Source organism: Carassius auratus, unplaced genomic scaffold (assembly GCF_003368295.1).
Source record: "Carassius auratus strain Wakin unplaced genomic scaffold, ASM336829v1 scaf_tig00010943, whole genome shotgun sequence".
In the NCBI taxonomy this organism is placed as follows: domain Eukaryota; kingdom Metazoa; phylum Chordata; class Actinopteri; order Cypriniformes; family Cyprinidae; genus Carassius; species Carassius auratus.
In genome coordinates, this window is record NW_020524156.1 from 50,252 (window position 1) to 64,421 (window position 14,170).

Here is a 14,170-nt window from a genome sequence, read left to right on the forward strand (position 1 = left end):
TATTGAAAACCATACTAAAATGCAGACAAGCTTGTATTATTCTTTTAGCGAATCTTGACTAATGAGTTAACCAAAGAGCAAAAGATTGGCACACATCCAAACATGGAGTGAAATGAGCCGAGTCTCCAACACGAGCTGTCGTATTAAACAGACACCTGTGTTGACTCATGACCGCAGCTCTGTTACAAAACAGATACTTTATCAGAACTCTAGATCCAGAATCTCATCAGCAGAGCATGCTGTTCAACCACAAAAATCCACGGTAACTGCAAGCTACCAAAAAAAACATAATGTAACCAAATGATTTTAAAGATTTGAGTCCTTGTGGTTATTTGAGTGAAAGTCGGTAATAGTCCGTAATAGCAGTGAAATTAAAGCAGTACTGTTTTGCATTATGCTTGCAATATTGTTGTCAACATTGCTTAAAATATGGTCAGATTAAACCAACCAAAAGAAAACAGACACAAACCACATCAGCTAACTTCAATCAATATTATATAAAGAGTTCATTTGCAAAAACAGATAACTCTGTTTTTAACCATTTACAAAATATCATGCTTTTTCATTGTACATTCCAATTAATATTGTGTATATATATATATATATATATATATATATATATATATATATATATATATATATATATATATATATATATATATATATATATAATTCAGAATTAATCATTCTTATTTTACAATTATTAAAATTATCAATTACTATACTTTTTTTAATGATTAAAAATTATAACAAAAATAAATTAATATTTTACAATTAATAACAATAATAAAATTGTAATTTCATTAGAAATCATATTTAAAAAATCATTAATCACTTCAATAAATTATTAATACTTATTCATTTTGTTTGTAAAAACAAATAAAAACATGATAACAATAAAAAACATGATTTTGAGTGAGTTATCTATAAAACGTTTATATATATTAACAATTATAACAAAAATAAATTAATATTTTACAATTAATAACAATAATTCAAAAACTTGCATGTCATTAGAAATCATATAAAAATCATTAACAAGAACATTAATAATTTCAATAAAATAAACATAATTATTCATTTTGTTTGCAAAATGTATATTTCTATTCTGTTTTGTTAATAAATCAACACACTAATAAGTCCAATAGTTAGAAGCCTGCACTTAATTTTTTTTTTTTTTTTTTCTTTACTGGAAATGAATTTTGCACCTTTCCGATAAAATAAGAAAAAAATGACAGTTTGGTAAAGTTATGATCTGTAATTTCCTTTTCCAGTATGTGCAAAATGCCAAAGTGACAACAGACACAGGAAATTTGCATCAACAGTGCAGCGATGTGTTCACACAACAACCCAGAAAACAACGATCTGAATCTGTCCTGTTATGGTCCACAGATCAGCACCTTTGCCCTCTCGCCGGGCACGCTCACAAGAATGTGTCTGTTTCTACCAGTTCTATTGTGACCCTCCGTCTGTCGGTGGCCGTACGTCTCCTGTCAAGCTCTTGAAAAAGACTTGCTGCAATGCCATGTTTCTATCTTAAGCATCAAGAGGAAGTGAATTATATCAAGAGTCTCTGTTTTATGCGGCAGCTGCACCTGTGATTTTCTTGAAACAGAAAGTGCTCGTGTTCTAATGTGAAACTGTAACCTCCGTGAACCCTCAATCTGAAATCAGACTCGTCCTCTGGCATACTGATGTGTAGAAAACATAAGCCAGGCAAATTCATAAGGACAGCTTTTTCTCACAAACAAATTAATAAGTCTTATCTGTGAGAAGCCTGCAGATCAAAAGCACCTCTCGGTTCCCATTCCCTCTCTACAAATGACTCCACCAGAAGCCTAGGGCCGCGCTTATGCACAGATAAGACGTGCAAATGTTTAGCGAGCAACTGTTTTCAACACATTATTGGAAAGGCACATCTCGAGCTTGCCCTGGAGTCTTTAGGAGTCCTGCAGGGTCCGGAGGAAGCTAGACAGAAACAGAGAAGAAGACGAGGAGAGGCGAATGTTTTGCACATGATGTGTCTGTAGATACTTTCAGTGCTGTTTTGTGCATCACAGCCGCTTCAGACCCGGTGGGTTTTATTGGAGAGAAGCCCTGCTTAACCAAACACGGCTTTGGAGGAAAACTGCTATTCCATTCACTACTGCACAGCTGGATCTCTGCAGGACACTCACAAATGTCTTTTCCTACTTCTCCTGAAGGGCGTACTGAGACTAAGCAGGAACATAGTAATACTGAATGTATAGCATTTTTATTCATAATAAATAGCTTGTGTGAAACAGATAGCGAGATACTGACTCTGGTTTAAAGGGGACATGCCATAAAAAATTTATGGATTTATTTCTTGCTGTTTTGAGATATGAAAGTGTCATACTATGTAGATTACGTTTGGGAATTGAGAACCGGTTCTTATTTTGCATTATTATATTGCATGAGTATCAGCTTTCAAGTGCATGTCACATTGTTTTCAGCAAAACTAACTCCTGCCTAATTAAACTCCAAATATTAACAAACATTAAAAAACGAACATTGTTAGATGCAATATGAACACATTTCATCTTTTGTATATGCTTTTGAATATATATATATATATATATATATATATATATATATATATATATATATATATATATATATATATATATATATACACACATATGATATTTTTCATTAATTGCATCAAGCAAGAATAACATTGAACAACATTTTCTATAAAATAAAATACATTTATAAAAAATTATAGTAAAATGTAATAAAAATTATTTTATAAATATTTAATAAATCAAATAAAAATTATTTACTATGATTTTTTTTTTCATAATATATATATATATATAAATACTGTGTATATATTTATATATATATATATAGAGAGAGGAGTTTCCTAGATATTGTATTATTTCTTCTTTAAAATTACTAGAATTACTAGTATTCATATTGAATCATGCGCATAGATCCATTCAGACCATTTATGTACACTAAGCTGAAAAAAAGGAAAACCCAGGTTGGTCAGAAATCTTGAGAGTATTATCACAGCATAACCACTGTATTTCATTTTCAGCAATTAGGCCCAAACTTGAAAGACTGAATTACACTGGAAGTTTCCACATTAAAAGAGGTTTGCTAATCATAATAGATGTCTTCAAAGTACAGTACAGTAGCTTAAAGACTCTGATTAAGCATCAGAAATAGACTGTTACTACAGCACATTACAACTTTTTCAGTGCAAGAAACATGGACTTGTAATAAAAAGCTATACAAAGAGTATATGGCTACTTTAAAGTCCAAATGATTCGTTGAAATTGAGTCCTGATATCCGTCCTGATATAACAGCAGTGTTTCCAGAAGTACCAAAAACCTCATTCAGAAGAAAAAGGAAGTAAAAGGTGTTGTAAATCGATGGCTTCAGACACGTTTACAAGCGTTACGTCCTGTGAAGAGCACCAGCCATGAGCCATGTGCAGCTTTTACACTTGGTTTAACAGAGCAGACAGCTAAACAAGCTGACAATGTGCTGGATGAAGAAGGATTCCGCAAAGATGCTTTATTAAAACTGCGTGCATGAGAGCACAGAGGGTAGAGGGTGACCCAGAGCATCAACTCGACAGTCAGCAGGGCATGCTAGCACTTAAGCATTCCTCATAAAATATGCTTTGTTCAATGCATTTATGAGCTAGATTTTATCTGACATCTGGTATATATGTTGCGATGGTTTTATGAATTGTAAATGTAGTCCGTAAATGCTCTCCAAAGCCACTTTAAACAGTCGGATGAAATCTCCATTTAGTGCTATCAATGCTAACAACAACAGTGTGGTGTGATGCAGTGGTAGTGAGTTTATGCACCATTTAGACTTTAATCTAAATCAATTTATGTATTTGGGAACAAAACAGATGGGTAATTTAAATTCTAATGTATTCTAATGTATAAAGTATTTTAAATATAGAATCTATGTTTTAAGAACCTGGACATATTGTTAGGATGGATGAATGGAACAAACGAACAACCGATAGATAGATAGATAGATAGATAGATAGATAGATAGATAGATAGATAGATAGATAGATAGATAGATAGATAGATAGATAGATAGATAGATAGATAGATAGACAGACAGAAAGATAGATAGATAGATAGATAGATAGATAGATAGATAGATAGACAGACAGAAAGATAGATATTCTATATTCTCTATATTATACATGATCAGTCATGCTTAACACTGTCTCATAGCAGTTTGGTGATGAACAAAGAAATATTTTTGAACCCCAAAAAAATCAATGTTGACCTTGGGTACATGCATTCTATTGATTTTCTTAGCATATTTCCGATGCAACAACTGTTTTTTCTTATTAAGGATGGATGCTCATAGCATCACTCTGTGTAAAATGGACAGGAGGGGCAGAGGATAAACACTGGCTGGTGGCTAAATTGTCATCACTAGCAGAACTGTGGTGAATTGACCTTCACAGGGCACTGCACATGGGTTGCTGCACACCACACTGAGAGAAATGAACCGTCAGAACAATGTGAGAGGGGTCTGATGGTCAGACTCAGTATCAAACAGAATGTGCTACTACAAACACGAGGCTATGTGTTTGAGGTAGCATACTACCATACCATTCATGTTCTGCTGCATTGCATTTATACTCTGTGCAGATATTCTGTATCCATAGTAGGCAACTAATAAAACATACTGTGCAGTATATAACAGATTACAGTACAGTGTCTCTCACAATGCAGTCTAATAAGTCTAATAACAAAGTAAACACACACTAATAAGAATTAAACATATTTATACCAATCTTGTAACCAGACTCCGTTGCACATAGCAGACACGTACAAATAGCCAAGATAGTTAAACAGCTCCAAAAGGTTGTCGCGCACAGCGGACAAGAACATCCACAAAAGCAAATATTTTTAACAGCACATATAAGCCTACGTTATTTAAACTTATGGCTCTGTTATTTAGAATTTGTCACTTTATGGTTTCCATGGTGACGCGTCATTGCTTGTCACGTGACACACTGCAACAACAACATAGCTGAATGAATTATGATCTGCTTTTATGTCATTTTTCCTTTTTATTCAAAATATTCACAAATTTGTTAGATATGGCATGAAATATCTGATATTCCGATTCACAAATATATGCAAGTGGAAGTGTTTTAAAACACCTTTATAACGATCGCGTTAGTTGAGCTGTATGCACGACGGCATCTTAGTTTGTGCCGCAGACGCAGTTCAGAGAATAGGATCTGTTGGATTTACAACATGTGATAAGTAAACTTTAAAGTTACTTACACAATGTGTATCTGATATGAATAAAACTAATTATAATGGAAAGGATTATTATTGTCTCTTCCTTTGACATCAGTGTGTATTTTACAAACTCTAAATGTATTGTTTTTTTAGTACTTAGTATATGTCTGAAACCTAAAATAAACATTATGTGGTTGAAAACACTGAAAAGTTGTGATATATGACAGCTCTGAACGCGCCTCTCTCTGGCTCAGCGCCAGCCAGCACGTGAAAGCACATTTTAATTTAGCGGTTGATCACGTCATGCACTGGGACCAGCCTAGACTGATCACACCGGTGTGATCGTACGTATGTGCGAAAGGGTCAATAATTATTTAGATGTGCTCAAACCTCCTCGTGCATGAACTTCTTAGGTTAATAACAAACAGGAGGATTTAAAAAAAAATGTTAATACGTTTATGTATTTATTTTTTTGCATCTGTCAGAGAGTGCTGTAATGTCTGCAGCACCCCTACTTCCCACAGCCATGAAAGGGACATTTGCAGTGAATACTTTTGTGCTCTCACAAGAAAAAGTTTTTTTTTTTTTTTATTGCAAATTTTTTTTTTTACAGTGTATCAAATGATTTCTTTCCTCTAGAAGCCAGACTACAAATCTGATCCTTGCTGCAAGGCACATGTCAAGTTGTGTTTGTGTACTTGTGTAATGTACTTCAAAAAGAAGCAGCAGGATTGTTCGATTCAAAATTGTCATCCATGACAATCCATGTGATGTGTCTGAATGCCCTTTAACAGCACTCAGATCATCCGTTCTTTTATTTGATCTCAGGAGCTTCACTTTACAGATGCATCAGCACTTTCAAATGCAATTTGATATTAGTGCTACACTGGCATCCTGGTGAAATTCTACCAGTGCCACCACATTTTTACAGCTACCATTTATGGGCTATTTTTATCCCGACTGAGACAAGATAATGCTCATTTCATTGTGCGCTGTAATGTCATTGCACCAGTGAAGGGCTAAAGTAAAGGCTGCTGCACTGCTGCAGGATGTGTGCATGCATTTACGAGAGCACCACTGATTGATCGTCATCCACGTGTCATCAAAAAGCCCATTTTGCCATGTGAGCACAGAGAAAGATATCACTGTTTTTATTGGCCACTTAAAAGGATGCACAATTGGATGCTACAATTAAATCTCATCATCAATGACCGTCTCTGTTCAGTTTAATGTCATCAGTGCAGACGGTAAATGCTTTTACAATGATCAGAATACAATTCAAATCTCATAAGAGGGGCTGAGTAGGTTTCCAAAACATAATAATCATGGATTTTCTGCAACAAAAGAGCTCTGCCTTAATTTACAAATCCTAATGCATGTGTGTATCCCTTGGTGACCGGCATAATTAGCACATTAATGTGCAAAAATCCATCTGTGCAGTTCAAAAGATGAACTGTAAATGTGTGATTCACACTGTCTTTAGAGAGTATCTTTATTCCTCCTGATTCCCAACCATCTACAGTAGAGCCTGTTACCTTGGTGACAGAAGGAAAGGTCAGTCTCAAAGAGATGCACAGAGAGAGAGAGAGAGAGAGGGAGAGATTTGGCTGGACTTATTAGACCTTGTAAAGATTAGTGCATCCTGAAAATATGCATTAATATGCATGACATGCTGTTTTTGCATAGGCGTCAGATAGCGAGCTTATGCGCTAACCAGTACATACCCAGCAGGCACAGGATGTAGACTCCAACATCAGTTAGACGTTGGATTTTGGTTGAAAATGAAAATCGGGTTGACGTCTAAATCCAACGACTGTTTGACGTCAAGCTCCAATGTTGGGCAGATGCTGAATTTTGGCTGGAATAAACACCCCCCCCCCCCCCCCAAAAAAAAATCATAAAAAACATTGAAATGCATGGCAGTACACATACTACGAGCTTCACTCATTACTTACCAGTTTGACTTTATTTCTGTCAGACGTCTACAGAAGTTATTTTTGAGAATTAACAGAGATTTAGATGTTGATGTTTTATTTGAAAATGTTTGATCACCATTATTGTGATCAGTGTTTGCATTAGTTGGGTAGTTTGACTCTTGGCTTAGTAAGTTTGTGGTTCTTGTAATAGTGTTTACCAAAGCACATAACTTTTTATAAAAGGGGCCATGAACAAATATAAGGTGATATAGTTATCATGATGAAAAATGATTGAGGATAATTTTTCTTGTGATTGACCCAATTTTAACAAACAATATTCAAGAAACAATACTTTCATCCTTCAGATCTGACATTCTGATTTTTTTTTTTTGAATACATTTTGAGAGAAAAATCTTTTGAGACACATAGACATCAATAATCAGTATATGAATCTCAACAATGGTTACATGCTTCATGCAGCAATGCATGCTGGGAGCCCCCATAGTATAAAACTCATGGCTCCCAGCATGCATTGCTGCATGAAGCATGTCACCATTGTTGAGATTCATACGCTGATTGATGATGTCTGTGTGTGTCAGCGTAGGTTAAGTTTTTTGAGCTCATGTTTAAAAGATTTTAACTGATTGTTATAACACCACTGGATCTCATGTGACAGAAACACAGTGTTTGTAATATGAATGTAAAAACATTAGTGAATCAAGTTAATTTTATGATTATAAAACCATTAACAGATAACAGCCATCACCTGATCTCATGTCACATTATCTTTCTTTGATGCTGCAAATGTGCTTGACACACAACTGTCACAGGGAAGACAAACGATATAATAAGTGTTAAGAGCCCAGCTAATGGAAACACTAATCACTGTTATGGTGTTTAACTGTTATATGTTATGGAAATTAAACACATTAGAGTTAAACCTCTGTTAATTTTCAATAAGAGCTTTTGTAGATGTCCGACAGAAATAAAGTCAGTCTGGTTAGTAATAAGTGAAGCTGGTAATGCTGTTTGTGGAGTTGTTTAATCCTCCTCTGCTGAGATCTTGAGATATTTAATGTGCTGCCATGCATTTCACCCTTTGTTGCAGTGTGGTGCTTATTCCAACCAAAATTCAACGTCTGTCTGATGTCAGAGTTTGACGTCAAACAAAGTTGGGTTTAGACGTCAACCCAACTTTCATTTTCAACCAAAATATGACGTCTGACTGACGTTGGATTAGTTGGAGTCCAACGTCTTCCTGACGTCACATTGATGTACTGTGCCTGCTGGGTAACCACTCAGAACACCAGAAACTACCTAAAAAATGCCATAAAAGACAGCAACAAAAAATTAGATGCATGATTTGGGGAAATTATGTGGTTTTAAATCATGTTGTTTATGGTAAAAAAAATAAAAAATAAAGTATTTGTAAAATAAATAAAATAATAATAGTGTATTTTTACAGTGCAATTGTGCAATACCAATGATTTTGTTTTCATATCATTAAAATCAAGTTTTCCGTCTGGTGAGAGGGAAACATTTTCAGCTTGTTTATAAGCTCAAATGGTTATTATAAGCTAAAATAACTGCACATGCATGAGATGAGTTTGTGTGGAGCAACATTTACTGTGAACCAAGCACTTTGAAAGACTGAAAACACTAGAGCATGAGCTGCTTATGTGTAAAAGCTTACAGTGCTGCGCTTCCCTGTGAAACATGCAGTGCATATATTTATGTATCGCAGCCTTTGTAATTTGATACTCACACTGAAACATATAGCAGTTTTGGTTTTATTTTGATTAATCGTGCAGCTCACTGACACATCTGAAAGAGCAGAAAGGCCTTGATAAGTATGCTAACATCAACGTCTTTTGTATTGAACAACCGCACTCCTATTTCCTTCACAAAATGCAAATGTCTAGTTATTCCTCTTTTACACTACATCAAATCAGTGTATTGCTGCAAACCAGTGCAACCAGTCCCTGTCTGAAATGTACAAATCCACAGTCTGACACAGAGAATTACGAAAACAACCTTGGAGCCCCACCGTAACTAAAACGAATGGGTGTTTCAAATGTTCAAACACAGACATATGCTGCTGTGACCAGTCTCTGACCTCCCAAAAGGAGCTTTTAACAGATAGTCTATGTAATATACAGTATACGCGTATCATTCAAAGACATTCTCCACAGACACTGCATAAAAAATTCAAGTATACACTTGAAAAACAGCCCAGGATCTGTCATGCACATTTTTGTAAATCACATCGTATTAGACAGTGTTCAGACAGGAGCTTGTTACTCGTGGTTCCACTGAAAAAAGAGAGAGATCTGAGCTCCTGGGGGTTCTGATGTTTCACCACGGCACAGTCCAGGGTCTTTAGAGGATGTTTAGTTTCCTTTCTCCATCCCATTTCCTCATTTCTGGCGTTATTTCTCGGAAACTATCTGCACAGAGTGGGAGTCAGCATTTGTGCTTCCCCCTCCAACCTAATGATGAGACAGTGACTGGCATTACAACGATAGTGTGAAATAACCGCTCACCGGTGATTTTGCATCAAACCAGATACACACAACTGGGTAAAACTGAGAGGGCTTAAGTGCATACTATGCATTTTGTAGATAACTTCACTGTTTGATAATGAAACATATTGCATACGTAATTCTAACTGACATCTGTTGATATCTAAATCAAGTTTTGAGGCCCTACCAAACACCTGTTGCCATTTCCTTCCACCCTTGTCAAAAGCACGTGTTTTTAAACGGAAGAAACCCATAAACCAACCAAGTCCGATTGATGCAGTGCGTGAGAAAGATGCTTGCCTTTGTGGCTTCCTCAAACTTGCACTTCCACGTTTCATGTTTCAAACCTGCCCAGAAGCTTCTGTGTTCTAAACCTGTACTTATGTAGTCCTAAGAGAATGCACTAAGTGCTGTTTGCATTTTCTATGCTGATTTAGAAATAAAGAAAATTCAGAATTGGATATATATAGATATATAATTTAAAATATAACTATAGAATATAAATCTACATTTAAAAAAAAAACAGTAATTTTACATTGTAATATTGCTATAATATCTTACAAAATTACTGCCTTTAATGTATCTTCATTAAAAATTTTACAGACCAGAAACTTTATCTTTATATATATATATATATATATAGAGAGAGAGAGAGAGAGAGAGAGACAAAAATACATTTTTTGATGACTAGAAAGTTCAGAAGAACATTGTTTATTTCAAATATTTTTAAAACAATTCAAATGCCTTTAATGTCTCTTCAATGCATTATTGATAAATAAAAGTATTATTTCTTAAAAAAAATTATATATATATATATATATATATATATATATATATATATATATATATATATATAGAAGCATATTTTTATTATTATGTTTTATATCATTATGTTTTATTACTATATTTATATGTATACATTCATTAATTTATATTATTTAATTATTAATTTAATTAAATAAATTGAGAACATCATTTATTTAAAATATATATATTTTTTAAATCAATGTATTTGCCGTTTCTGTTTCTTTTATTTATATTTGCCTGTCGCAAACATCAAACCATTACTGATATTTCAGGGGGTGAATTCAGCATTATATTTTAATTACACGGCTATTTTAGGGTAAAGGGAACCCCAAAGGGCCCATTGGGCCCCTGAAGGTGCCCTGATGAGGTTTTTAGTTTGCTCTCTTCACTGCTTTTGTCTGAGCTGTTGCCCCTGGGACGCCTGTGTCTGTGTCCCATGTGCTGTAATGAGTCTTTGATAAAATAGCTTCCAAAAAGGTCATGAATAATTCAAGGATTCAGATGATGCCCTTAGAGATGGAAATTTCACCTCTGTGCTCAAAACACTGGTTTACACAGACCATTTGCTCATTTTCTGTTCCCTTTTTTTCTTTTTTCTTGCGTATGTAAATTCTCAATGGGTAAAACTGCTTGGTGAATGGAGATGCATCTACGTCAGTGCAGATGAAAATCAAAAATGCAAAAAGAAACTATGATATAACAAACCATATGAAAACAAAGAAGCATATCTGATGTAATCAGAAGCAAGGCGATGCTTCAAAGCCAAAAGGACGTATGATGTAATTCTGATCATATACAGTAACCTTCAACAGAAAATGTCAGCGAACCAAAGAACTAAAAGCTGACCCTTTTGACTTACTCTAAATGTTTCTTGGAATCAGCACACTGTGACTACACCACATTGACAAATATAATGCAAAGGTCTATTCTCATCAAAAGGTGCACGCGTGCCTATCTAGACACTAGTTTGCATCCGTTTCCTTAAAAATAAAGGTCAATATTGTGAATACTGTATCTGTCAGTCCTATGAAGCATCATTGGGTTGACAGCAGCTTTCCGCTCATGTGAGAGGGATGTTTAATCAAGTCCAGACTTGGAGCAGATGGTGTTTGACAACCGAGAATGAGAGATATATATCAAAGGCCGTGTTTTCAATAAAGCAGCTTCACACAGACAACTAAACCCGCTCTCACCTGACAGAATACAATGAACGAGACCTGACTTAAAAAGCTTTCGTCTGACCCTGAGCCAGACCGCTGTAGATTTGTGGTTTTGACCAAATTATGTATAAAAAAAGCACTTTGTGCTCTTCAGTCTAAACTCTTGGACTCATTTAACATATGTTTTCTCTCATAGACGGTTATATATACTATGTACAGTAGGAAGTGAAGAATTCTCCTTAAAGGTGTACTCACTCATTTTTTGGATATGTGTTTAGCCAGTTCTTATTTGCGCCATATAGTGGTTTTAGAAGTTATACTTTTGTTTTTATGTTTTAAAAAACATATTGTGCACTGAAAGGACTAAATAAAATAAACATATTATTATTATTGTCATCAACTCAACTGAATGACCCAGCAGCTAACAGGGAATATTTCCATTGTAGAGAACATTCAGAAATATAATTTTCATTTAAAACTTAATGGAAATGCTAGCAAAACGTTTAGTCGGCTGGGTCATAAAATCTCAATATTTCTCAAAGATTTTTCTAGAATTCTTAATCATCTTTCTGTTTCTTTTCATTTTTGATGTATAAAACGTTTAAAAAAAAATGTCTGAGTGCATCTTTGAACATCTCTCTTGATATTGTAACAGCAGTGCTCATTTAAAGCTAAAGGGGGCAGAATTCAGCAGACGCAAATAACGGTACTGGCATATCTGGCGGAATATAAACTTTCTGTTGCAAAACAAATATTGTATATATAAGTAGGTAGGTACACAGCAGTAAAACAACCTTTATCATACACACAACAACATGTGTTTCTAAAAATGCTTTTAACCCTAAATTATTGAGTTTAACGTCTACTGTTACTGAAACAGAACTTCTTGCCTTCGTGTAGGCTATCTCTTACCTGTGACATTTGAGGTCTCAGGTTGATCTCCCTCAGGTTGATGGACTGGGGTCTCAGGTTGTTGAGGAGCTGACACAGGAGGACCCCATCCCGCAGGGTCTGCGCCAGGTCGAACACCTGAGCGGACTCCCATGTCACCCGATGGTTCGGTGGCAGCACCCTGCAATTGATCAGCCATAACGCACATTGTCTCCAATGCTCCATCCTGTCCAGTGGTGCACAGTAAAAGATTTAACACCAGTCCAAAACCAAAGCGCAAGTGGCGTCTCCTCGTCCGATGCGCATAGCAGAATCGCGTGAGATGTAATGACTGGATGGTGTTTCCAGGGTTGGAGCATCAGCGGAGACACACTCGCTTGCAACTCTTATTTTCACTCTCCCCTCCCCTCCCAACGCCCTCTCTCTCTCTCTCTCTCTCTCTCTCTCTCTCTCTCTCTCTCTCTCTCTCTCTCTCTCTTCCTGCTTCAGATGTTCCGTATGTTACGCTGCTCTGAGTCTGACACCCGGAACACCCGGAGGACAAAGCCAATAGCCTATACTGTTTAGTAGCCGCTATATGTCGACCCTACGTTTTAAGCGTTTGAAACTATTTCAGTAACCACAGAAATTCGATTTACAAGTTTGCTAACAACGCTTGCAACGCGCAGAAGTCGCTTTCGCCTGACGAAGTCGCCATAGCAACGCAAGTCCTGTCATTATTTACCAAATCATTTACATATGTGACCCTGGACCACAAAACCAGTCACAAGATTTATACATCATCTGAAAGCTGAATAAACATGATGTATGTTTTGTTTAGAACTGTATTTGGCTGAGATGCATGAGAGGGTGCAAAAAAGAGAAAATCGCTTTTAAAGAATGAGGTTGTTAGCAATGCATATTTCTAATCAAAAAGTGCATTTTGATATATATATATATATATATATATATATATATATATATATATATATAGGAACTTTACAGAATATCATCATGGAACATGATACTAATATTTTATTAAAATTACAAGCTTAACCTGTTAAAGTTATTATCTGACCTCAGCTAACATACACAACTCACAATGGACCGTTTTATTAGTAAAATATTTTATAATGTTAACTTTGTTAATTTTTCGCTAATGCAATACTTTTTTTTCTTGTAAAGTGCTAGTTCTATAAAATGTTTTCGGAAGAAATTAATTAAAAATATAGCATATGTCACTTTATAAATTATCCAAGGACATTCAAACACAATGTTTAATGTTTGAATACATTCTGTATAATGATTAAATCATCCCATAACCACAGTATCTTTTCAAACTTTGACAATGATAGATTATATTCATTTCATACTCCAAAATACGGAGCAGATGACTCAGTTTAACCTAAAACTAGGTCTGTTTGTTCACCTCATCTGCAGTTTGTTATTAGCTAGGTTTTTTACATACAAGCACAGAGCGAGAGAATGAGTGTTGGCTGAAGACAGCGTTCTTCAGATAATCAGCAGTGAAATAGGATGATGCCTTGTCATGGTATCCTGTTCCTGTCTCTCTGCTCCTGCCATGATGAACTCGAGGAGGACTGTATCAACACTGCCAGCTAAGACTGTC

At 35.3% G+C, this 14,170-nt stretch overlaps 1 protein-coding gene across 1 annotated transcript in view; it reads right to left on the reverse strand.

The window, feature by feature from the left end:
* Nucleotides 1–12,874, reverse strand: part of LOC113072906 (guanine nucleotide exchange factor VAV3-like) — a 59,233-nt gene extending 46,359 nt beyond the window's left edge. Inside the window, exon 1 of the mRNA XM_026245800.1 lies at nt 12,583–12,874. Coding sequence (XP_026101585.1) covers nt 12,583–12,786 — 204 coding nt within the window. The 5' untranslated portion in view covers nt 12,787–12,874. The remainder of the gene's footprint in view (nt 1–12,582) is intronic.
* Nucleotides 12,875–14,170: the final 1,296 nt, after the last annotated feature.